This window comes from Nematostella vectensis, chromosome 5 (genome assembly GCF_932526225.1).
Source record: "Nematostella vectensis chromosome 5, jaNemVect1.1, whole genome shotgun sequence".
Taxonomy (NCBI): domain Eukaryota; kingdom Metazoa; phylum Cnidaria; class Anthozoa; order Actiniaria; family Edwardsiidae; genus Nematostella; species Nematostella vectensis.
The window spans coordinates 9,054,679-9,080,208 of record NC_064038.1 but is presented as its reverse complement, the minus strand read 5'-3'; the positions used below and the strand labels follow the sequence as shown (position 1 = coordinate 9,080,208).

Sequence of the window (25,530 nt, the reverse complement as noted above, 5' to 3'; positions counted from 1 at the left end):
CTGCTATCCTCGTCGGCAACCTCTCTAATAACAATAAACATTTGTAAAAAAAAATCTATATAAATAAATTTCCCTCCGTTTCCATATATAAAAATATTTCCTTCCATACCCATATCCTCGTAATATTTTATCTTTCCATTTTCTTTACCAAAATTCCATTTTTAACAAATGAAAATTGATGCAAATATTAAATTAATATAAACATGTTTTGTTGACCACAAGTGGTTAACGATCTGTCTACCATCTTAATCAGGAGAAACTAGGAGGTTGTTCTCTGGAAAATTCCACACAGCTTTGGCTCCTCCTTATTGTTTCAGAAGAGAACTTCAACAGAAAAGAACTTTCTGTCTCCTCTTATCCGACATTTCCCTCCCCCCTTCTAATTCCCCCCCCCCCCCTTAAGCAAATGAAAACGAATGCTTAGCGTGACTTTGCCCTAGTGGATGTTAATTTATAAAGTCATAAACCTCACAGGCAAAAATGATAGGCACCCCTACTCCCACCCCCTCATGTAATCTCTTGTGTATTCTTCTTATTTATGGCTTTACATGTCTTTATTCCCCTTTGAAAAAGTTCATTATTATAAAATCTAACAACGAAATCCCTCACTCTCAGCACACCCCTTTCTTTCACCGATCACCCCTCCCCCCACCCAGTCATCTTTGCGTCTCCCCCCCTCCCCTCCCCTCCCCTGCTTAGGCCTCCCTCACCCCCTGGGACAAGGCCCATTGCAAAGTCCATCCCACTTGCGCCCACAATGGGCTTCTCTCAATAACTCACGTTAATAGCTCGTTAAACATTATCACAGATTGCAAACGTCAGAATATTATTTTGGCACTGTGCAAACAACAGAAGAGTGAAGATATGCCAACAGTTCTATATCGATAGCGCATCTAAACACCAGGTTAGTGGCAACACCGTGATTTGGCTGATTTTACTTTTTTTTTCACCTAACAAGATATGCTCTCTTAACGTTCACTACATTGTTTAACTTGGGGAATATACCATTACCTTAGCGAAAAACATACTTTGGTTGAATTATCTGATACCATCTAAGAAAAAAACACACTTAAAACAACATTATGCAAACAAAACCGTTGAGGCTAAAACAAACTTGAGCATTTTGTTTTTAAAATGTGATTTAAATGACAAGTTCATTTTTAGTCGGGATTTGGGTAAACCTGTAACAAAAGTTTCATTCATCAACCATCCATTCTACAACATGCTTCAGAGTAATTCCAAAGTCGAAAAGCTCTGCGGGCCAAAGGTTTATCTCTCAAGAAGTTCTTAAAAACCGCATTGAAACGTTTTAGGGCATTTAACATTGGTTTTGGTGCAAGCTTTAGAGAGCTCTAATGAATTATGCTAAAAATGCTCCCGAAAATTTGTCGTCAAAGTAGATGCGTTGTTTTAGGCCATGACGCGTGAGCGATGAAGGGCACAAAGGAAAAGTTCTCGGTGGCGATTTTGCTGGTATTATCGCTATCAGGAATAGCGAGGGCAGGTAAGACGTTTTCCACTAGCCACGTGAATATATATTCTATAATTTGATAAATGTTACGCATAGACTTTTACTTTCTTTGTAACTGTCTAATTACTTTATTTTAAGCGCAAAATTAATGCCTATAGAATAAAACAAACTGTTGCTTGAACTCACGCTTGTATGATATTTTCGATTCGCTTTTAGACATATGTTTGGCGTTTGATTTATGAAGTGCTCCACTGCCCTTCCTATCTCTCATTTACTCGAGTCCACTAAAACGTAATAAATCCTTTTTGTCGCAAACAAACTGAAAGTGCTGTGAAGAGTTGATTCTTCTAGACGAATTCAAGGCGACCATCAAGCGCGGGCTACCTTAAATGGTCTACGAAACAGAAAGCAGTATTCTAATTGCCCATTGTGCTAATTACAAAAGAGACCTTTAAATCATGATTACTTTTTTAGTGGTGAGTTATTCTTGAAAACTCCGAAGTCTCTTATTTATATCCTGGCTCTTTTAGAAAACGTTTAAATACATTAAATAAACATATAATGCTTTTTTATGTGTTTTTCTTTGCTTGTGGTATCAAAACTAGAATTGAGGGTGATTAAAGAAGTCTATTTGGGAAGCAAAGAGTGTGGTAGGGTGTGGTGGGTTTTGTAAATTAAAGTACTTTGATTCTGTTTTTTTATTTCTCCCATTTTGTAGGCTGCCAAAAGGCAGCTCTTGAACATTTAATTACTGTGATAAATGAGTCTCCATAGAAAACTAGCCCCCAAAAGCTACTGAGCTACGTATGACTGTATGATAATGATTATTACCTCAAAGTTTAAGGTCAAAAAAGCTTACAGGGGATAAAATTTTGAGCCTTTACAAATAATATCGATTGATTTCTTATTTCTGATACCCTAGTATCAACAATACACTGCAAGAATGCTGATGTTATCGATGTTATTAGACCGATTATGTCTGCATATCTTATAATCTTACGCTTCGGGGCATCGATTTTAAACACTTTTTAGTGTTTTCCTTTTTGTCTAAGCCGAATGTCTAGACGATACACAGAATGCAGTCATAGAAACTGCTGGAAAAAGACACCAATTTAAAGGGTCCTGAGACAGATGTTATTGTTTTCGTTCAATATTGGAAGACGAGAAAAACTCGAAATAGCAATGTTTCATAGTTTATTTACAAACTTCAATCGAGGATATCGCAATAGCTAGACAAAATAGCTAAAAAAACTGGATGTTTTCACACGTCTTGCTATTGGATAACAAAACATGGCTGCTGACACAGTCACGCGCGTACGCAAACTTGCTGTCGAGAAGTAAGTGCATGGGCAAATTACACACATGCAAAGCTTTCCTGCTTTGCAGAGTGTAAGAAGATTTAGTTTTGCCTCACTTTCGCACAAGAAAGGGTGATGTTATTAACGCTGATGCTTGTATTCGTTGATGATGATGATGATGATGATGATGATGATGATGATGATGATGATGATGATGATGATGATGATGATGATGATGATGATGATGATGATGATGATGATGAGAAAGAAAATACTTTGATAATGTTCTATCATAGAAGTAAAGTATAACCAATATATAGCTATTAATATATTTTAGACTGTCGCCACACATTTAGCAATTACAGAATTTTAATTAGTTTAATTCATCAGTCTTTGTAAAGTGCATTTTTTCGGGTCTTTGCGTTTTAAGAGCGATTTTAAAAGGTATTAATAGCTTCAATTTGCCTTGTTGCTCAGTAGCGGTGAGTAAAATGCGCGAGCCAAGTACGGCCGTGAATGCAATCTTACAGTCACTGGCGAGTGACACCACAGCGTACCCGCGCGATGACCAAGTACGGCCGTATAAATATCTATGATCTTATTTTCATCATGATGCGATAGATTTAGGGGGTGTTCATCTAATGGGGGTATAATGGGGGTATAAAGGGGGTGAGGCTTTGAAAGAAGGGCCCTCAAAGGGGGAGGGGCCTCTGACTTTCTTATGAGCCTTTCTTTTCGATTTTTCTTTTTAAACATTTTCACTGATATGACCGAGGTATATACTTTATTTTTGTTAAATCATAATATCGATACCTTCCAGCTTCCCTATAGTACAAAACAGATTGATTCACAGATAACAAATACAGCTGAGGGTTACTCCCCCAATGACATCATATCAATCAATGGCTGTCGCTTTTCTAAATGGCCTAAAAGAGCCTGGGGCGAGCGCGCGGAGGATCTGTGATGTTCAAAAACGTTAGGGACTAGGCTTTCCAAGATGGCTACCAGCAAAATCGTAGTACACACGAATTCCTGCAAGTTTGCGTGAAAATTCTCGATTTACGAAGTTCTAGAGCGACAAAAAAGCGAAAAAAAGAATGAAGCGGACTCCCAAATATGGTATGTAATGCCTAATAAGGAAATGGCCGTGCGAGCTAGAAAAACGACAAGAATGACTGCACCCCTACATACACAACGTTTTATGTGTGGGGAGTTTTCAGTCAAGATCGTGAGAAAGGGAAAAAGTGAAAAAGTTTGCTCTGTGATGATGGCGGTTTGAGCTGCATGTATTTTTTCCAGGCTTTTCATCGTGAATGATTTTTTTGTTCCTTATCCATACCTCCCCCTTCACTTTTCTATATATCAACAAGAAAAAGATCACACAAAAAACAGGCCCGAAACTATGGGGGGAGGGGTGGTTCGCTACCCCACATGGCGTTTTGTTATCTAGCAACAACAACAGCAACAACTCTTGAAGCTGGAGGTCATATTTTAAACAATTGCGATTAATTGATGTTTTTTTTTTCAAAAAGTAGGCACCGAATGGGGAAGAGGGGCTTTGAAATTTCAAGGTGCTTTGAGTTGAAATCTTTCCTCCCTCAACTCCCCCCTGCCCCCCCTGTCTTATTTATTGACTGAATTCCCTCAGTAGATTCTAATGCGCCGAATTTCAGGTTTGAGTATGTTCGCAATTTGCACGAACTAACATTGTGGTAAACGAGAAAAGCTAATGTGCCTTAATGAGTTTCATAATGACTGGTTTTTTTTCTAAATGGTCTAAAAAAGCCTGGGGCAAGCGCGCAAGAAACTTCTGATGTTCTAAAACGTTCAAGATGGACAGGCAGCAAGCAGTTAACATTAAATAACAACACTTATTCCTCATTGATCTGATCATTCTCCACAGAGCTGTCTGCGAGTACCGAGCGGTCATCGGAAGATCACCAGTTGAGGCTCATCCGGGACATCACAAAAGAATACGAGCTGAACAAAGAGATTCTTCCCATTAAAAACCACAGCCAACCCATCAAGGTTATCTTTGATATCGCCTTTGCTCAGCTTGTCGAACTGGTAAGAAGGCATCTTTCGCTCCTATTTTTATTGCAGATGTTTCAAACTCTTAAGGGGAGATTCCTATCAAAGAAGTGCCAAATTTGGGGTTTGTATTTAAAAAGTGACTATTTCATTACAATTGGTCTGATTTCCATAAAACTTGGTACAAATGTTCTCAATAAGGTTATCTACATCATCATGTAATTATATGTTAATACTAATGAGCCCCTGGTTAAATATTAACTCTCAAAGGGAATATTTCAAAACGCTTTATTAAAACTGCCCCCACCATTTTTTACACTTCCTATTTACATTGAAGGCTTTATATTGCATACACACATCATGGACATAAGGAAAAACAAACCTATGGGACAGTTTGTTGATAAGCCAATTCTGGTTACCATAGCAACCAAAACCTCTTCATGAAGACTTATACTGGTATATCACAGGCTAGGTTTAAGTTTTTTGAAAATGCTCCCATAGGTTTGTAATATGGACTATACACTACAAGTCTTCCAAATTTGAGCTAAAACCGTTAAATACCTGTCAAGATACTTAAGGGGGGCAATAAATTAATACGGAAATTAGTGTATTTGAGAAATCAGCTCTTAAAGTTTGACAAATGAGTTTTGAAAGCAAAACCACTCCAGTTAGGCTTTATGCTTGGTATAGAATAAATTAGACTGCCATAGAATCACAATTTATCATCTACTTAATGTTTCTTTGCCCTTTTCTTCCTCCTATGGCTAGTTGAGGGTCCTAAGTTATGTCCTAGCTCATTAAAGCCTCCTGCCTCATATGTTGTGCCTTCCCGTTCTAACCTAAGCTCTTCGTCCCTCTTCCTTGCCAAACTCCTTGCCTGTCTGTACTTCCTATGCTGGTCACTAGCCCTCTTCTCTGCCTTTTCTACTCTCTCCCTATCTCTTCTCTTACTCTCTTTCTCTGTATCACTACCCACTTCAATCCCCGCCCTTCTCATGATTTCATGCTTCCCGGTAGCACCCAGACTGAAGTGGATAGCCGCAGACCCAACAGCCATCTCCACTCTCTCCCTACCATGCCATTTATGCTTTGGGCACCTGGCCCACACCAAAGCATTTAAAGATTCATTGGCATTCTGGGTGTAGCCAGGGAGACACCTCGCCAACAGAGCAGGATCTGTTAGCCGAGTATAGATGGGCTCCAGGCACTTGATGAACACCGGGTCCAGGTGGTAGTCCTTGTCTTCACAAGGAAGACCTTTCTTATATTTGCACCAAGAGTTGGCTGGGCAGAACTGGTGTCTCTCCTTGTCAGGGATTTTGCTGCAGTGATACCAGGATGCTTTGATTGCATTTTGCATCTGAGCAATGGCTGCGTCTCTCTCTATCGGCGTATTTGCATTCTTATTTACATTGTCCCTGATAGCTTTTCCATAGTATTTTTTTAATTTTTCAATAGCATTCTTGGTCAGTCTGCCAGATCTCCCTTTCACAGGTTTGCCATCTTCTAATTTGTTTGAAGAAGTCTGGAAGTGATACAAGGCCTTGCCCATCCGTTTCTGGACATGGCCTATGCAGTCCAGCTTGACCACTCTGTTGCAGTCAGCACTTCCATCAAGGTGACTTGACTCCCATTCCACATAGTCCTCAGACTTGAGCCACTCCTTGTACTCTGTGCTTGCTCTGGACATTGACTCAAACTTGTTGCATGTGTCACACACACCGTACTGGTCCCAAATAGAGTCGTAGGACTTAGAGTCCCCGTCGCAAATCATGTACTTGTACATGAGATCGAAGGAAAGACTCCTCCCCCACAACCTCTTTGCACATTCCTTTTCCATACTAGGGCTAGACCCATCAAAGCTTCCAAGACACTCATGTGCCTCTACCCAGACCTCAAACTCATCACTTGGAAGTGTGTTCTTTTTTATGTCACAAGCATGGCAAGTCTTGGATAATACTTCAAAGTCCAGGACTTTGCCTGTTGTAGAGGAGATCACAAACCCGACTGCATGGTTTGCTGTGAATCCCCGCTTTGACCATGTGCCATCAAAGCTTACAGGAATGCCCACATTCATTGATTCACTTTCAAGTGAGCCTAGTTCTTGCATGGCTGCTTCTCTAGCCTCTTTACAGTTGGCTTCAAGCACCTCAGCTGCAACTTCCCTTGTCACATTGTGTAAAAGTTTTTGGTGTTTATACCATGTGTTTATGGCCATTGTGAAGGGCATGTTTAAAAGCTCACATAATTTTGCTACCCCTTCCATACCAATGCCCATTTCGGAGGAAGCGTACACAATCCGCCTGTTGATGTCTTTGGCGTTGTTTGTCCTCGGAGCAGTCGCGTCACCAATGTGCTCTCCGGTAGCCAAGAACTCCTTCATGTCACAATCATGGCAATGAACAAACAAACTGCTGCACATTCCATGCCTACTAGTGGTCATCTCTTTTAGTTCAAATTTACCTAGGGAAAAGTTAGATCAATATTAGGAACATAATTAAGCTTAAGCCATCGACAAGTGAAGCGGTTACGGGTGATATTAAAGTATATAAGATAGCATTTTTACTTACCAGCATCGCACGTGGTGTTAGCATGTAATCGCTTGGCAAAGTTGAGAAGACTCTGCATCGAAACAAAGCGATATCCAGTGGCTGATTCACCCTCAGCTTCAAAAGCATTTAAGCTATCATCAGAAGATAAATCTTCAAGAACATCATGAAGCTTCTGAGCCGAAGCACTTGGCTGAGGAGGAGGAACTTGCTCGCTCACAACATCGTCGTCACCGACGAACGCGATCTCAGTAACCTGCCGTATTTCTGGTTGATCCTGAGCTTTCTTGTCTTGTTTCTTAGTTCCTTTGAACGTAGATTTCCTCTTTCTTGTGTTAGTCTGGACTACAGATTGTTTGTAGCCGTGTTTTGAGCCCTTTGGCATGATTAAGAAGCGTATAATTTTCGTGTGTCGAGTGTAAATAACGCGAATTTTAGATTTGAGACTTGGACGCGCTGAAACAGCAACCAGGCCTCTAAAACTAGCTTTGGAATAGCCGGAATGGACATCAAAGGAGTCTGGAACCGAAACCAACCATTTAATTTTATGCTGGGGGTCGCTTTGTGCTGAAAAAAGGGCGCAAAACAAAAGAAAGCTATCTCGTTACCATGGTAACGGATAACTCACAACATCGTATGCCTCAGTATTTGTCTTTTTTATGGGTATTTCTTTTAGAATTTAGCATAAAAAGGTATAGAACAGAAAAGTATAATGCTTGAACAGTATTTAGAAGCACTTATTAGAAAATCATCACTTTTTTTATTTTTTTGGATTTTTTGATAGGAATCTCCCCTTAAACCGCTTCCGTCATTTAAAGTAACATTTGGTTCATTTTTGGTAAGCGTAAATTGTATGATAGTACCCTGGTTACCAGAGGCTCCGAGCTTCGCGGCGACAACGATTTGAGCGAAGCGAACACGCTCAAAACGTTTTCGCCGCGAAGCTTGGAGCCTCTGGTACCCAGTAGACATGACGGAAAAACCTGGAAAACGCGCAATTCCAGATAGAGAGAGAAGACACAATTTCTTACAATGGCTATAGGTTCCTTGTATTACGGACTGATTTTGAAAACCCAAAAAACGTGAGGCCGAAGTGCACATAACCAGATTTTGGCTTTTTAAGATAATTTTTCCTTGATCATCATTGCCCTGTGTATCAGCTCAGGGACGAAATGCTCAAATGACACTTTACAAAAAGTCGCATCAATTTAAAAAAAGTCGAACTTGATATTTTGTTTGCTATAAGTTACTAAGTTCTCAGAGAAATTCTCCGCCTTATTCGATGTGAAATGGGCTTATTTGACGCGTCACGTCATGTATTTCCGTCTTGTCTACCCAGTATAGTATGATTGAAAGGTGTTTCAGCTGTTGGGAATTGACGCGACAGTTCTCAGAATACTGAAAACCGCAAGCAAAGAGTGGGCACTGGTGGGAGGGAGAGCCCAGCCTTGGCTGTTAAAAAGCTAACCATCCCTGTCAAAAAATGACCGAGTACTGGTGAACTCCTCCTCTGGCATATTCTGGTAACACGCCAGTACTAGTTTTTAACCACAGAACTAACCACGAGTCTAAATATAGGAACAGCAGATTTGCAATACCACATTACTAAGGAAAACTAAATTCAACTAATACGCAACTGAGCACGCGGCCTTCTTTTGATAATAAATGATTTATTTGTTGGTGATTACTAACTCGTTCTGATGCTGTTCCAGAGTAAACATTGCATACGGAACTTGATTTAATATTTCAATAATTCAAAACAGAAGCCGAACTTCAGTGAGGTGTCTAATAAAGAAAGAAATATTTTAAAGAGAGAAATAATTGCTTCTGGTTTAAAAAAAAAACTTTCTTACACGAACAGCAAATGTTTTTGTTGCTTCACAGGACAGCAAAAACCAGATTATGACCAGTTACATATGGGTACGACAGGTAGGAAAACAATTGTAACATTAACATCTAAGCAGGCCCTTTCCAGGGGGGATGCAGGGGGTGCGAACGCACCCCCCCTTCCCACCCCCCCACACACCACGGCCGAAAGTCCACTTTTGGTTCTTAATAGACGTGCTATTCGTATACAAAACTATAAAGCATAAGCTAGATCACTCTCACTATATCATTAATCCTTAAGCCAGACTTTATTTGTAGCCAAATCCGACAATAAACGTGTCGTGGAGATACTGCAAAGGCAGAAAAACCCTTTTTGTTCTTTCGGGGGTGGTCAGATTGTTATCAGAAAACTCACTCCCCCATTTTTTTTCAGATTTCGCACCCCCTCCCCCCCCCCCCCCCCCAAAAAAAAAAATCCTCGGTATGGGCCTGTTAAGCCATAGATGTTATATGCTAAACAAGGAACTTGCCTACACCCCCCCCCCCTCCCTTGAAAGGCATATTTGCCATGTAGATCATCTATTCAGTACCACAAACATAAGGATGTGTGGTACAGTCCCTTCTACCCCTCCCCCTGAAAGGCACATCTACCGTGTTAAAAAACTTACCAGGATAAGGGAGAGTGTTACACAATTTTGTCCTGATCTATTTATTACCTCACATATGGGCAAAAGGTGTTTGTTAGAACCCCGTGTCTTCTCATCCTGTCTGCTTTTATACCCAAGTTCTGGTCAAATACTCGCCTACGATGGGACCCGTCGAAGTACGGAGGTCAGACAAGTGTAAACCTTTCCCCCCACCTCATCTGGCTACCGGATATCGTCCTCTACAACAAGTAAGCTCTGCAATACAGCTGACTCCAGATATACTCGAACGCCAAATTGACATTAGTTGGAGTTATCGGGTGTTTGCTCTCTCCTAGGAAAGTGTCAACTGTGCCCGGTTACTATGAAAATAATAGAAACGCAGAGGCGGCTGAGTGGTCCCATAAGTGGGGGGGGGGACGAACGTTGGGGGGGAGGGTTGGGTAGTGGTTTCAGGGAGAGGGTGGATAGTGTTTTCAAATTCTTAACCGCTATTTATAAAAATGTGGGGGGATAACCAAGGTTCTATGCACGGGATTTAAACTCTTCAACAAATTTGTTATCGGTTGCATATGTACCGCTTGAAACCCGCTGGTTTAAAAAAAAGCGTTAATATATAAAGAAACTTCCCCCCCCCCCCTTCTGCCGCCCCCATGCCCGTCTTCTTCTTCCGCCCCTGAAACAGGGGTATAAAGATTGCACGAAATAGAGACCAAATGAGGGATATGCTGCAAAGAACTGCACAACATGACAGGGAATTGCAAAACAAACGAAAGCAACTGAAATAAAATTATGATGCTAACGATGATTATGATGAAGTGGATCGTGTTTGTGACGACGATTATATATGACATGGCCGTGGGAGACTGGATAATTGGACGATTGGATCGTGTTTGTGACGACGATTATATATGACATGGCCGTGGGAGACTGGATAATTGGACGATGTACCTTCCTAATAATTTGAAATGCTATAAAATTTTGTTTTCCCAATCCTCCCAATATTCGTGACTTTGCTATATGGCACTGATGATGATGATGATGATGATGGTAGTGGTTGTGGTGCTGGACATGATTATGATAAAGATGATGAAATGCTGCATGTTATCCTAGCATAAACTCAAACACTATTGGCGAGATGTTCAAGTTCGACACCAAGGTTGTTCTTCATAATACGGGAGCCATTGAATGGTACGCTCCGACATTGGTCAAATCAATCTGCAAAATTGACATCACCTACTTCCCTTTCGACAAACAGGTACGACCACGTGGAATGATCTTGGGATATCAATCAATGGCTGTCGTTTTCTAAATGGTCTAAAAAAGCCTGGGGCGAGCGCGCGAAAGACCTTTGATATTCTTAAACGTTAGGGACTAGGCTCTATTTCTAAGATGGCTGCCAGCTTAATCGTAGTAAACACGAAATCCTGCAAGTTTACGTGGAATTTCTCGACTTACAAACCAAAGCTCTAGGATGATAAAAAGCGAAAAAATGATTGTAGCGGACTCCCAAATATGGTATGTAATGCCTAATAAGGAAATAACCGACATAAGATTGACTTTTATGTAAATACCTTATCAGGCGTTCTCTTTTCGGGTTTCCTGTGGTGGACCAGAGTCGTCGTAGGGAACCTAGGCCTGGATCTCCTCGGGATTTTCCCGATTCGGATATCTCTTAGGGTATAAAATTCAACCAACTGAAATTCCTAAGGGGTGTTGAAGAATTTTTCCGATTTTTGCTATTTCTTAGGGTTAATAATTCGCATTCGACCACTCCCAATTTGCTATCTTTTAGAGTGAACAATTCTGTAGACCACACCAAAAGTGCTATCCCTTAGGGTTAAAATCGATTTTGCCGACGATCACCCTCGTCTGTTTTTATCGGCCCCCCCCTCCCCCCCCTCCCGGGCTGAAGGAATCGCACTAGTATTAACTGTTCTGCTAGCGAAAAAGCAATAAGCCGACGCAAAAGCAATAAAGCCAACCCGTTATCAAAAAGACTTGACCCAAGTCGTTTTTTCACCTAGCCCCTTTAAAAAATATTTTATATATAGAAAACAACAAAGCGCGCTGAGAAAAAAAGAATAATATACTTCGATCTATTGTTATAGAATTGTAGCTTGGTGTTTGGTTCCTGGACATACACAAGCGAGTTCCTGTCCCTAGACATCAAGCAGAAAGAGCCAGACCTGTCCAAGTACACTCCTAACGGACAGTGGGAGATGATGCACGTGGAGGTGAGGAGGAACGTGGTGAAGTACTCGTGCTGTTACTGGCCATACATTGACGTCACCTACACGGTCCATATTAGGCGGAGGTAGGTGGCATAAGGATAACACTATTCACACAGGAATCCCTAACTAGCTTGAAGCCGCATTGTCACCAGTTTACTTTCGGAGGTCCGACGGAAACGTCAACCGTTAAAAGACAATAGCAGGCCCGTACCCAGGGGGGGGAGTGGGCGGGGGGGGGGGGGCGGGGTGCAGGGGGTGCTAACGGACCCCCCCACAACGGCCGAAGGTCCGCTTTTGGTTCTCAATAGACTTGCTATCTGTAGACAAAACGATAAAGCATAAGCTAGATCACTCTGGTATGTAGTCAAATTCGACAATAAACGTCCCGTGGAGATACTGCAAAGGGATAAAATATCCCTTTTTATTTTTTCGGGGTGGTCAGATTTTTATCAGAGAACTCACTCTCCCCCCCTCCTCACCCCCGGAAAAATTAGGTCCACTTTTTCGGATTTCGCACCCCCCCCCCCCCCCCCCAAGAAAAATCATGGGTACGGGCTTGAATAGGATTTATTTGAATTCGTGCTAATGGGCCATCCGCTCTACATTATTAACATCCTCAAAGAAACTTTCAATAGACACACTACTTTCACTTTTTTGAAATGTACACAATTTTGAAATACAACTTGAAGTAACTTGCGCTATTATACCCGTTGTTGCATATGACAGGGCGGAGGAGTGGTCCCATAAGTGGAGAGGGGTGGTTGGTGGTTTCAGCGGGAGGGGTGGGTGGTGGTGTCAAATTCTTAAGCGCTATTTATAAGAACGGGGTATAACCCATGTTTTTATGCACGGGATTTTCAACTGTTCAATCAATTTGTTGTCGGTTGAATATGTACCGCTTGAAACCCGTTGGTTAAAAAAACGTTCATATATAAAAAAACATCCGCTCAGAAAAGTGGGGGCGCTGCCCCCATCCCTTTCAAAAGTCACCCCCTGCCCCTCCCCTTCCTTCGCCCCTGTATGAATGCGTCCTCTGGATCCTGTCTTCTATCTCAGGGGCGCATCTTGCCTCGAAATATGGTGACCTGTTTTTCCAGGCCTCTGTACTGCCACATCATCTTTTTTTTCTATTTCAGGCCGCTGTTCTTCGTGTTGAACCTCATACTACCCTGCATTTTGCTCGCCACTCTCTCCGTGTTCTCATTCTCCCTACCTCCTGGGTCCGGTGAACGCATCGCTCTCGTCATCACCCTTCTCCTCGGTCTCACCGTCTACATGCTCATCTTCACAGAGAACATACCCAAGACATCTGAAGTCACGCCACTTATCAATAAATTCTTCAACGTGGTTCTTTTCGAGGTTGCTGTATGCCTACTTGCTACTTCAATAACATTACAGTTTTACCACTATCATGACCCGGGGCAGGACTTGCCAAAGTGGGTCAAGTTTGTGATTTTTGAATGCTTGGGGAAGATGATGCGGATGAAGATACGTAAGTTTACCATATATGACTCGACGGAGGAGAACGGGAGGCCCGTGCAAGAGGATGCTGACCCCGCTAGTAGCCCTATACTGCCGAAAATGAACCACAACAAGTGCAAACTTTGTAACATTGCTCCTTTATCCACCTATAGAATCGCATTACCCAAAGACCCGTCTAGCGAGAAGCTGGAAGACATACAGCAGAAGTTAACAGATCTTCATAAGAAAATGACGTCGAAGACTTCGAAGAGGCAAAAGAAGGAGGCGTGGCATTTCGCGGCTCTCGTATTGGACAGGTTCTTCTGTTACATCGCGGGGACCAGCTTCTTCATCTCGTTATTATCTTTTTATCTCATGATTCCAAGTACATGAGGGAGGAATATGGCATTGCTGTACAGAATTCCAGCCACTATGACAGTTGCGTGTCAAAAGAAGGAGTTTTTAGGGGGGTGGGGGGATCCAAGGGCTCTGGACCTATACATATGTTACAGGACGGGTTGTCATATTGTTTAGGTTATAGTTACTGTCTTCTAGTATTTCATGTTTCTATCATGAAAAAAGGAAGTTATTAAGTTTTGTTTATCTTTTAAGGATAATTTGAATTTTGTTTACAATTGATGGTTTCCTTAGTCTAGATTTTAGCACGCCCGTGGACCCTCCGCTTCGATGACCTTTTGTTGCGTCTAAATCCTGGGAGATTCCAATTTCTTATACGTGGCAGAATCGTGGTTTCAGACATTTTATTTGCCGGCAAGTTAAACTCTTGAATACAGAAAGAACGTAAAAAACCACTGAAATGGAATTGGCTTTATATCAAATAGCTAGAAGAATGATTGTGTTGTGCGCTTTCTGTATTTTATGGGGGTTCATAGACTTAGATGGGTCTTGTGGTCTATTTACTGAATAGCAAAAATAATTCTAGATATGAGAGATTGATTGCCATTTTGAAACCAGCCAGTAAATAACTGTCCCTTTACCCCCTGCATTCTTTTCTGGACACGTACTTGTAGACTTTATGTGAAAACACTCACAGGCAATATGTATATGTAGATAGTACAGTACCTTATACTAAGTCTGTATTTGGGGCTGAAGTCAACAAACAAAAAGTGGTCTTTTTTATAGAAATATATAATTCCCGGGTATGCGTCTAATCAATAAGATTTAATGTCGGAGAAAGAAGTGGAAATGCGAAGAGTTTCTACTTTTCTTTTGATTACTCACTGCCCAAAATAAGCGCCTAATATTAATATTATACCCGTAGTTTTTTTTTTTAGTTTTGTATCTGTCAAGTATGTTGGTTATATGTTACACTACCGGTAATTCAACTTAACTGCTTAAAGATTATCGTCATGGCGCTTATTCGAGGAATGTATGTATACAAGAACCGCATGTACCACAAAACTGAGGGGCCTGAATATAAGAAATATATGACAATTTCTTGAAAAGTGGTGGGGCTTCATCCCGACCAGCCCCTCTAGCTGGTCATTTCATTTCTTTTAAAGAGGGGTGTGGTGGGTTGGGTAGGCGGCCCCCAGTGCCCTTCCATCCTGTTCTGCGTTGAAGGGGATATATATATATATATGTAACTTTTCGAAACAATTGATGAATGGTATTGTAGTATTTTCTTTAAAAATAAATAAATAGAAATTAGTCTCGCCCTGCACTGTGTATGATTATCTCGACGCGTAAAAATAACGTTGCTCTTTTCATGCTTTGCCCCCCCCCCCCCCCCACACACACACACACAAAATCCAAATAACCCCAAGCGCAAGCAGGCAGCAGTAAAATGAACTATTTTACTCTTAAACAACAAAAAGAAAAAGATAAAAATATCACTCAAATGTTCTCCAGAATTCAAAAGGCGCAAAACCATTTTTCTTTTGGAGCAAAACTTTTTTTTTTTTTTTGCAATTTGGGCTTTTTTTTGTTGTTTCACAATTTGATTTTATCGAGGTCTTAATAAAGTATAGTAATCGAAAACGTGAAGTTTTCAGTTAAGCTTGTCCAACGCCTCCATAACAACGGACCCTCCTCTTATCGTTCACAGTGCCGATATTCGCCCCCACCCCCTCCCTCTAGCTGCAAATTTAGCGACTACAATTTGAGCCCGCAACACATTGCAGCAGTAAGCGAGTGAGCCCGCATGAGTGAGCTCATGCGTAGTACAACTGAGAATCCAAGATGGCGGACGAACAAGAGTCACAACCTACAAGGATAACATGCGGGTTTTACGTGAAAAGAAAGAATCGCTACTGCAAAATGATCGTCGGGAAGGGCAAGAAATACTGCGGGGAGCACATGCACTTGAGCGGAGAGCATGGGGTAGGTGAGAATGATTATATTTCACGGATCAACATTCGATAGATAAGTTATAAAAAACGCGCGCGAATTTTTAAAGGAATCGTTTATGCATGTGTATTTTTACAGGAGGATAATCGTAAAAGAATCCCATGTCCATTGGACCCAAAACAGTAAGCACAAAATGGAATTTCGTAACAAATTTATTGTTATTGTTGTTGTTTACATTGTGGTGTCGCTATGTTGCCACGTACAATAGCTTTTTGTTTGTTTCTTTTCAGCTCAGTATATGAAGATCAACTTAAAAACCATTTAAAGCGATGTAATGTTAAGAAAAAGACAGATGTTGTAAGCTCTATTTACTCGAATTTTTCAAATTATTTTAATATGCATAAATATCTTGTTCCATGTAAAAGCTGCTCCTTGTTTTTGAAAGTCTTTTTAGACCAAATGAGCAAGGCAGGATGTATTCCTATTTAATGTGTGATTGATATTATTACAAAAATAAACGTGTCATGTGTGTTTGTTTTCTATTTAGGGGAGTTATCAGTAGCCCTGTTGGGGGTGTAGGGCTTGGATTATGAAGCAGATTATGTTTGTCAACAGGGTGTTTGTTCGTATAATGTCCGAATCCTTTCCAAAGATAGAGAGTATTTTCATGTATTTCTTACAACACAGTCACTATTTGAGAGTTCTCCATTGTACGTTTCTTTGGTTTCCAATTTGACAATTCAGTAATCAACTTTATTTCCTTGAAGAATATTCAATACATTTGGCTTTTTTGCCTGTAAATAAGCTTGATGTCGACAAAGCATACCAAGTATTTTGTGACAAGTGCATACGAACAGACACACTATCCTAGTTTAGCCACAGTGAGGTGAATACTAAATATAACCACCCTGGACACAATAAAACGAAGAGTATTTCTTGTAATGGCTAGGTTATTTGTGATGGATTTATATACAGTACATTGCTCATGTTCTTGTCACGGATCTCTACATTCAGTCGAAATATCTCCAAGGAAACTACTACATGCATAGGGAGAAGATGCACCTCCGAAACTGCTTTCTGATTTGCTTAGAGCCATCATGCCCAACACAGTTTTACTCCCCTCTATTTTTCTTGCCTCTCACTTTGTGCTAACACTAAGTGTATCCGATATATTTGGGCAGTCTGTAGCCAATGAAACGAAAACATAATCCACTTCATAAATGCTAGCCCCACACCCCTAACAGCGCAACTGATGACTCCCCCTACAAAATAAACACACATGAGGTGTTGCAAAACAAAGTGGTTTATTTTCTTAATATTATCTATCGCACATTTAATAGGCACGTAGGAACACATTCTGCTGTGGTCCCTTGTTTAGACCAGAAAAAAGGAGCAGCTTCAGAATACTTGTGTATTGTAGCCAAAAGGATATAAATAATGTTTCCCAAAATGCTAATATCAATTTGTAATCATTTTTCTAGGTATACTATGCAAAGAATATAAATTCTGGCATTGTTGACTACAAACCATCTTCAGAAGAAAAGGTAAATTGAGAAGATTGAGAAGATATACACCTGTTCTTTATATATTTCTAATAAATATTTGTAATAAATATTTTTTTTATTTCTAATTAATTCATAATCTCAATAGATTCCATTGTCATCATTTCCACAAGACTGTATTTCCAAAGTTATTCATAAGTTGAAAAAATTCTTTAAAGGTACTGTTTACTCACCACCAGCAATACCATGATCATAGTGGAACACTATGAAGGTGTTTGCTTAACATAAATGCTTGTTCTAGCACCCTGGGCATGGATTTTATTTTAAAAGTAATAAGGGGGACTGTGGGGTGAGTAGGGGGTTATTTGAAGCATGCAGCTAATTTAAACTTTCAAAACCACAAGCGATAAGAATTCAACATTGAACACAAAATTTGTTCAATAACACCAGTAACTGTAACTTGTTGGTGCTAAAATATCTTGCATTTTTTGATTCCATATTTTAAAGCCTAGAGGGGCCTATAATTTGAAACGGGTACTTATAAGGTGCTGCAACTAAAACAAGCACTTACTATAAGCTTTCACTGTAGAACAATCATTACTGGTTAAAATTTTGCAAGTTGTAAAAACCAATCATGTTATTCAAGCCCCACCCCCTCCCTTCGCAGAGATTCTGAATGAAACTGTTTTATTGCCATGGGTGTGGTTTTTTCAATTGTGTGTTGACTTTACTGTATTTCTATTTATAGACAATAATCTTGAGGTTATGCCTCACATCATGTCACATGATGCTTTCAAAGCAGAAATGTCCCAGGAAGGTTACGGCCCCTCGGTCCATAAACACCTTAAACAGCAGGTAAGCAAGAAAGGGTCGACCATGGGGCATCTCTTGCTTTGTTACCTCTAACTCTGTAACTTTACAACCTTTTGGCTCTTATACACTAGTGTGGCATGTATTACCATGCTAAACAATATAAATCTTTAAGAAAATTAGCCAATACCAAAAAATTTGAGGCTCTAAGAAAATCAGCCAATAAGAATGCCAACCAATTTGAATCTTTTAGAAAATCAGCCAATAAGAATGCTAGAACCAGAGCTTTGATTGACATGACATAAAAAACAGGATTCTGAAATGCAATGATATGCACTTAAAACTAGTTAAGCATATGACAAACAGATAGTACATTTCTTGCATCCTCATTGTTTTTTATTGGTTTACACCACAATTGTCATGGTGGCCTCGCTAGCACATGATTACATTACCCCTTTCATGGTTTAAATCATGTACTATATATGGTAATGTAGTTGTTTCTGTACATCAGGGCTGTAGCAGGAGGTGGGGCACTGGGGGCACATGCCCCGCCCTAATAGTATAAAATATTATAAGAAAACATATGAAGAAAACGTTGTCGTTTTGGGGGTCTGGTACTGAGGAAATTTCAAATACTTTCTCCATTGACTTGAGACAGTCATGGTAGCTTCTCTTCTGATTACAAGTCATAAAGTTTACGAAGCCCCTGGGGTCTGCTCACCTTAAAATGACAAGAATCATGCAGATTTTTCAAATAAGGAACATATTAGTTTCCTTATATGGAAGTTACCATGTTTGGCAAAAATGACATTTTTGGCTAAATTTTCTTGATATGTGAGTAGTAGGGGCGTGGCTGTGCCCCTATTGTTTTCTAAATGTTTCTGTATCGTCCCCCCCCCCAATAATTCTAAGCTTGCTACGACCATGTACATGCATGTTGACATGGCTTGTTTTTTTGTGCATGCAGGCATCTCTTGTTGGTAACATGGAGAGACTTGGTCTTCTTCAACCAGATACAGTCTACCTGGAGTTCGGAGCAGGAAAAGGTTTGTTTATCTACAGGGCCGTAGCAGGGGGTGGGGCACATGCACCCCTAATATTTTCAAAAATTATAAAGGAAATGACCATTAGGTTGTGGCTATGCCACAAATATTTTCTTAATATTTCTGTATTGTGTCCCCCAATATTTTGAGGTCTGCTATACGCAGATCTTTAGGCTTTAGGGTGAAATTATACAGTGCAATAAGTCTTGGTGGAAAAAAAAAATAAATATGTGACATATTTGAGATAGATATCGTTTTGAAGAGCAAAAGTTGATCTAAGGGAGAGGAATTAGGACTTTTTTTTACGTAGGAAAATTGGTTTTATCTCTTGGGTGTATGCCCTGACATAACCCTAATGTCTTGAATTGGTGCTTATAATATGAAGGAATTATATAGTTGGAGTTCCTGTATTTCCTAGTTTTGGATGTAGTTCCCAAAACATGTGATGATCCTTTGAATCTGTTTCCCCCATGCCCCTGTCTCAGAAAAAAGCTAGATCTGCCACTGTTGAGAATAATTTCATGAAGGCTCATTCTGCCATTGTATTAGTTGTGGTATAAGATAATGTTAGTATGCCTAGTTAATGGAGACAGATGCATTATTTTGATGTTATCCTTCTTGATGCACACAGGCAAGCTGTCTCACTGGGTACAGCAGGCTCACCCAGAGGGTGGCAATGTGGAGTATGTATTGATTGACAGAGCCAGTAACAGATACAAGGTATGTCAAAATAATAACAGGCAAACGATATGAACAGGCATAAGCAATTTGTGTCATTTCATTAGAACAAACAAACGTGAAAAGTTTGCTCATTGGGTATTTTGGTTCAGGTTGCTAAGTGATAATACATGATGAGATATGCATGGTGACATCTATCAAGTTAATTCTCAATAGGATGTTACCACAAAAGCAAATTTGCTGATTCTCACTCATACACAATCATAAGATAAAATGCAAAAGTCCTTGGTTTGGACCGATTCTCAGATGTGTTGTGCTTGTTGTTTTGCGAGTCAGATTTTATATAGAAAACTAAAACTCTCCAGCAAACCCATCCCCCCAACATTCTTGTCATGACTTGAAAATAGGCAATGTCTGGTCTTCTGCAATACATTATTTTCTCCCTTTTGTGTTTTCAGTTTGATTCTTGTCATAAAAGAGGCGACAATGGACCAGATTTTAAAAGAGTGTTACTAGATATTGAGCATCTTAATTTAGGTGTGTAGGGTGTGACAGCTAAGTGACGTTTTAGTAAATGTTTGATTGTCATTTGGATTCCAAAATAACCTAATAATTTTGAAATTTCTGAAGCATTAATTCTGTTTTTCAATAGGGGAGCTTCCTCATCTAGGGGATAAAGCAAGAAGGATTGTTGCTGTTAGCAAACATTTGTGTGGGACTGCAACAGGTTGGTATTGACAAGTGTCCTGTCAAATCCATTACTTGATTTCATGTAATTTATGGAATGGAGGCTTTCTAAGATCACCAGATTCAGTTTTAGCAGTTTTTCTATCTCAGAGTTTAGTATCCAGAATCAAAATTATCAAAGGTCTGAGATATCTTTCCAAATATATCTATGCTGTATTTATCCTTTAGGATTATTTATGGTACCATGAGAGTGAGCTCATTGTTAAATGAACTTTTTCATCTTTAATTAGTGAACTATTGTACAAGCGCATACAAGGGAGGTATCATAGATTGTATGGTACATTTTTTTAAGATTTTCAATAATTTTCGTGCATTTTGACAACTTAAGCCACTGCAGCTGGGACTCTGAAAGATAGTACTAAGCTTTTTAAAACTACTCAATCACAGAACTTGTTTGTCACATCTCTTATAGATTTAACCCTCCGCTGCTTGCTGGATACATTACATGGCTATTCAGCCACTGAACCAGACAGTACCCTAAAGTCAGAGCAAAAAGACGCAAAGCGCCGTAAATTAGATGCGGCAGGCCCTTCAGTGATTGGTATTGTGGTCGCCCTGTGCTGTCACCACCAGTGTTACTGGCCACATTATGTAGGGAGACCTTTTTTGGAGTCTTTAGGGATAACACCACAGGAATTTCACCTGTTATGTTGTATGAGTAGCTGGGCTACCTGTGGTATGCGACCACCACAGGGATCCAGTAAGGAGGCTGAACACTGTAACACTGATGAATCAGGTGAGACCATGCGATAAGTGTACATGATACAAAAAAATGGGGTTTTAACTGTGAAATGCACTGGTTTTTCTTCCCTTATTATTTACATGGTGAAGCTACAGTAATAGTCGTTTTCTATTTTCTGCCTTTTTGCAATTATTTTTAGGTTCATTTCCTAACCAGATTTTATTATTTGAACTCTTCATTGATCTAAGCGAGTGTTTATGGATTTGATGTGTAGCTTTGTCCCCTAGATTCACAAATTGTACAGGATAAGTGTATGAGTGACAGCATGGATGAAGGCGATACTCCACCCCAAACAGGCTACAAGTAAGTGATAAGCAAAGAAGGAGTGTTACGCCACAAAATGTAATAACCACACAAAATGTAATAGTAACCCAAAATGTAATAACTTTCGACGCAAAATGTAATACGCTGAAGTAACCCGAAATGTAATAACTTTGACGCAAGATGTAATAACTTTTGAAGTAACCCAAAATGTAATAACTTTCAACGCAAAATGTAATATACATGCACCGCTCATTTATTACACGATGGGGAGGGGGGAATGTTTTGAAAAAAACTCATCTTCGAAATTCAATTTTGATATTCATAACCTTATAGCCAAATTCGTTGTCGCGCGACCTCCCAGAATAAAAAAATCCTTTCCTCGTTTGAGAATAGCGCGTAGTCAATCAAATCAAACAATCAAAACCAGACAAACCGCACCCAAAGCTTTTGTCTGACTACGCACTATTTCCAAATGAGACAAGGATTTTGGATTCGCCGTGGTCGCGCAACAACGAATTTGGCTGTAAAGATGAAAATATATTTTTTTGTGATTATTTCGGGTTTTGTATTTGGTGCATTCAAACTTTTTGACCAGGGGCTCATAAATAGGGGCGTCACTCATGTATTGTAGATTTGGAATGGCCGATTTGGTTATCACGCTATTTTTAGGAACAACGATCCTGCAAGAACTAGCCAATCAACGCAGGGGTGCGCGGGTGAAAACCATTTCGCGACAAGTGATGCTACACCTGCTGTTTCAAACTTCACTCGTCCAGAATCTATTACAACGTGGTTAAACAACTCACTTTGCACTTTCCAAGATCCATCTGAGCCGAAAAGCATCCGCACTGGACGAAAAAGGCCGATTTCTTCATCATAAGCTTGTATTTTCGACGAGAAGATTGCGAATAGATGGGGGGGATTTTCACTTGCAGGAAACACCGAGTGTTGCGGGCTTAACTCGACCAAATCAGACACAAAACCCATTTCTAACAACGCTTCCATTGTTCCGCCTTAACGACAAAGTTTTTCAAAAGACTTTCTTCACTCTGTTTCCAGAGGAGTTTCTGGTGTAGTTTTTCGCGGCCCGTGGAGGTTGTTTCAAGTTTGTCCTCGTTTTCGTCGCCACCGCACTTTTTCGGCGTACATTTTTTATCCTCAACTGATTGAAACATTGCTTTTTGTGGTTGCTCTCCTCTGATATAAATTCTGATGCTCTTTTTCTAGACTTCGTATGAACTTACGGGACTTCGTTCAAGTGTGGAAGGGCGATGTTCCGCTAAAGCGGCTAACTATTCCGGCATAACAAACTTTCGCCATTGGATATTGGATATTGTGCCAAATGGAGATAGATACAAAGACACGCGAGATCCTTGTTTCTAAAAATAGCATGATTACCAAATCGGCCCTCCCACCCATACAGTACTGAAGAGTGACGCCCCTATTTATGAGCCCCTGTTTTTACCTCTTTCTGACTCAGCCTGACCCCATATCTATGTTATTTATAGAGGCTGAAGAGTCAAGAGAGGCTAACTGGAATTCGATTTATACCGGGATAATGTAAACCTATATTACCAACAACTCCAATTTCAGAAAAAAATAATGTCTTTTAATTATTTTTATTGGTTATTCGAAGGCGATAAGAAATAAACGCAAGCAAATAAACATTATGAAAACCTAAAAATCTAAATTTCTAAATCTAAATTTCCAAAATCTCGTTTTGTTTTTGAACTAGCGCGTTAAAAGTGAAAAAAAGCAATCGGCATTTTATAAGCCCGGCCATACCACAGGAAGCCCGAGTAACAAGAATTTTTGATATGAAGGAGCGCACGTTTTCGAAACTACGGTGTTTTTCCTGTCGCGACAGAGAGCAAAACGGCTGCACTGGGCGAAAAAGGTCAATGATCTGATTGGCCAATACAAAGCTGAGCAGCTCGTAACAAACAGCTCGGTGAAACCAAAATCGTATTGCGCGCCGGTTGCCTTGTCTTTCTACCTCGCCCTGGGAAAAACTGATTTTTTAAAGTTTGAATTTCGAGTATAAGTTCTTTTAAACCATCCCCCCTCCCCCTCGGGTAATAAATGAGCGATGCACATATATTACATTTTGCGTTGAAAGTTATTACATTTAGGGTTATTTGAAAAGGTATTACATTTTGCGTCAAAGTTATTACGTTTCGGGTTACTTTAGCCTATTACATTTTGCGTCAAAAGTTATTACATTTCGGGTTACTTGTGTTATTACATTTTGCTTCAAAATTCATATTACATTTCGGGGGTACTATTACATTTTGCGTCAAAAGGTATAACATTTTAGGTTACTATTACATTGTGTGTGGTTTATTACATTTTGTGGCGTTACAAGGGGGTTTCTGAGCTTATATAAATGGGGGATTGTGCAAGATGTGGTGGCGAGACTGGACAGTAACTGGTCAACAGTGATGATGATAGTACTAATGATGACGGTGGTGAGCATGATGTTGATGTTGTTGATGATGATAATGATGTTGATTTGAGGCGTGGGTAAGATGTGGCAAGAAACTGGTAGCTGATTGAAGATGATGACAATGCATCCTCGGGGACCCAGGGCGTCGCGGAGATCGGGCACACAGGGAGCGCGCTAGAAAGAAAGAAGACGTCTTTCAGTGCTCTTTCATCCCCGAGGATGATGACAATGGTGTTGATGGTAGTGATAAGTAAGGTTATGAAATGATTATTATTATTATTATTCTGCTTACGATGATTGTAATAATGCTTCTGATGACGAATGTAATAATGCTGATGATTGACATTGTTGGCATTGGGGATGGAGATGATCAATTAACGCAGTGGTTGAAGTAATTTCGGAATGAGATTTAAACAAGCGGAAATATTCTCTCACATCCCCCGTCTTGTTGATTCCTTTATCAAGACGTACAGTAATAATAATCAACATCATATTGTTTCAGGGGACTTGGTCTGAGCATTGCCGACCGTGAAGAGATTGGGCGCCAGTGCAAGCGCTTATTGGACGCCGGTCGCGTGTGGTACTTACGCGAGAAGGGTTTCAATACCTCATTAGCATATTACGTCGATTCTTCCGTTTCCTTAGAAAATGTAGTACTGCTAGCCACAGCGAACACGTGACACACGACCTCTGTTTTTATTGGCTGGCCATCTATTAGTACATAAGTAATGGCTAGTCACCTCCAGAATTGACCCTGTGAGCGATACGATTTTTAAACGACATGTTTGGGGGTTAGGGCGGCATTTATTGAAGAGGTGCTTATTGTGGGGGGGGGGGGGGGGGGGGGCTTAATTTATTTCGGCCGAAAATACCAGCTTCAGAATCGATAGAGAACAAAACTTTGGATGTGATAGACTGATACGACAGTAAATAGACGAATGAAACGAATGCGCTCTTATTGACGTGACGGAAAAACATGACTTAACGCTCCAAATAAGCTCATTTCAGATCTAATAAGGCGGAAAATTTATCTAAGTACTTAGTGAGTAATAGCAAACAAAATATCAAATGCGACTTTTTTAAAATTGATGCGACTTTTGTAAAGTGTCATTGAAATTTGAGCTTTCCGTCCCTGAGCCCATACATAGCGCAAGGATGATCAAGGAAAAATTATCTTAAAAAGCAAAAAATCTGGGTATGTGCATTTCGGACTCACGTTATTCGTGTTTCAAAAATCAGTCCGGAATACAAGGAACCGATGGCCATTGTAAGAAATTGTGTCTTCTTTCTCTATCTCAAATTGCGAATTTTCCAGGTTTTTCCGTCATGTCGCTCTTAATATTTAGGAGTTTAAGAAATAAAAATTAGACCCGTGTTTTGATGTGAGAATGTCAATGCGAGCTAAATAAAATGAAGATTTACACTATTCAAGTTGTGCTTTTCATTATAACCTTTTAAGGAGAAGTTTCGCTT

The 25,530-nt window shown here is 40.1% G+C and overlaps 3 protein-coding genes across 4 annotated transcripts; 2 read left to right on the top strand and 1 right to left on the bottom strand.

The window, feature by feature from the left end:
* The first annotated feature begins 750 nt into the window (after nucleotides 1–750).
* On the top strand, nucleotides 751–15,191 carry LOC5518167 (acetylcholine receptor subunit alpha-1-B). Its single transcript, XM_032362801.2, has 8 exons — nucleotides 751–904; nucleotides 1,415–1,504; nucleotides 4,673–4,836; nucleotides 9,234–9,278; nucleotides 9,962–10,071; nucleotides 10,934–11,078; nucleotides 11,932–12,137; nucleotides 13,191–15,191. Exons 2-8 carry the CDS (start codon nucleotides 1,432–1,434, stop codon nucleotides 13,906–13,908), a joined length of 1,461 nt encoding a protein of 486 aa, XP_032218692.2. The 5' UTR covers nucleotides 751–904; nucleotides 1,415–1,431; the 3' UTR covers nucleotides 13,909–15,191.
* Nucleotides 5,075–8,141, bottom strand: LOC125563152. The gene is made up of 2 exons (XM_048728047.1): nucleotides 7,371–8,141; nucleotides 5,075–7,263 (listed from the first exon to the last, which is right to left on the bottom strand). The coding sequence occupies exons 1-2, from the start codon at nucleotides 7,732–7,734 to the stop codon at nucleotides 5,531–5,533; spliced, it is 2,097 nt and encodes a 698-aa protein (XP_048584004.1). The 5' UTR covers nucleotides 7,735–8,141; the 3' UTR covers nucleotides 5,075–5,530.
* Nucleotides 15,192–15,683: 492 nt separating the features above from the next.
* Nucleotides 15,684–25,146, top strand: LOC5518166 (tRNA:m(4)X modification enzyme TRM13 homolog). 2 transcript variants are annotated; one of them, XM_032362782.2, is made up of 13 exons: nucleotides 15,684–15,858; nucleotides 15,964–16,007; nucleotides 16,116–16,182; nucleotides 17,307–17,369; nucleotides 17,476–17,545; nucleotides 18,076–18,182; nucleotides 19,105–19,183; nucleotides 19,812–19,900; nucleotides 20,317–20,395; nucleotides 20,511–20,585; nucleotides 21,018–21,341; nucleotides 21,575–21,650; nucleotides 24,560–25,146. In XM_032362782.2, the coding sequence occupies exons 1-13, from the start codon at nucleotides 15,718–15,720 to the stop codon at nucleotides 24,735–24,737; spliced, it is 1,392 nt and encodes a 463-aa protein (XP_032218673.2). In that variant the 5' UTR covers nucleotides 15,684–15,717; the 3' UTR covers nucleotides 24,738–25,146. The 2 variants fall into 2 exon arrangements, with proteins under 2 accessions (XP_032218673.2, XP_032218674.2); XM_032362783.2 differs by lacking the exons at nucleotides 15,964–16,007; nucleotides 16,116–16,182.
* The last annotated feature ends 384 nt before the right edge of the window (nucleotides 25,147–25,530 follow it).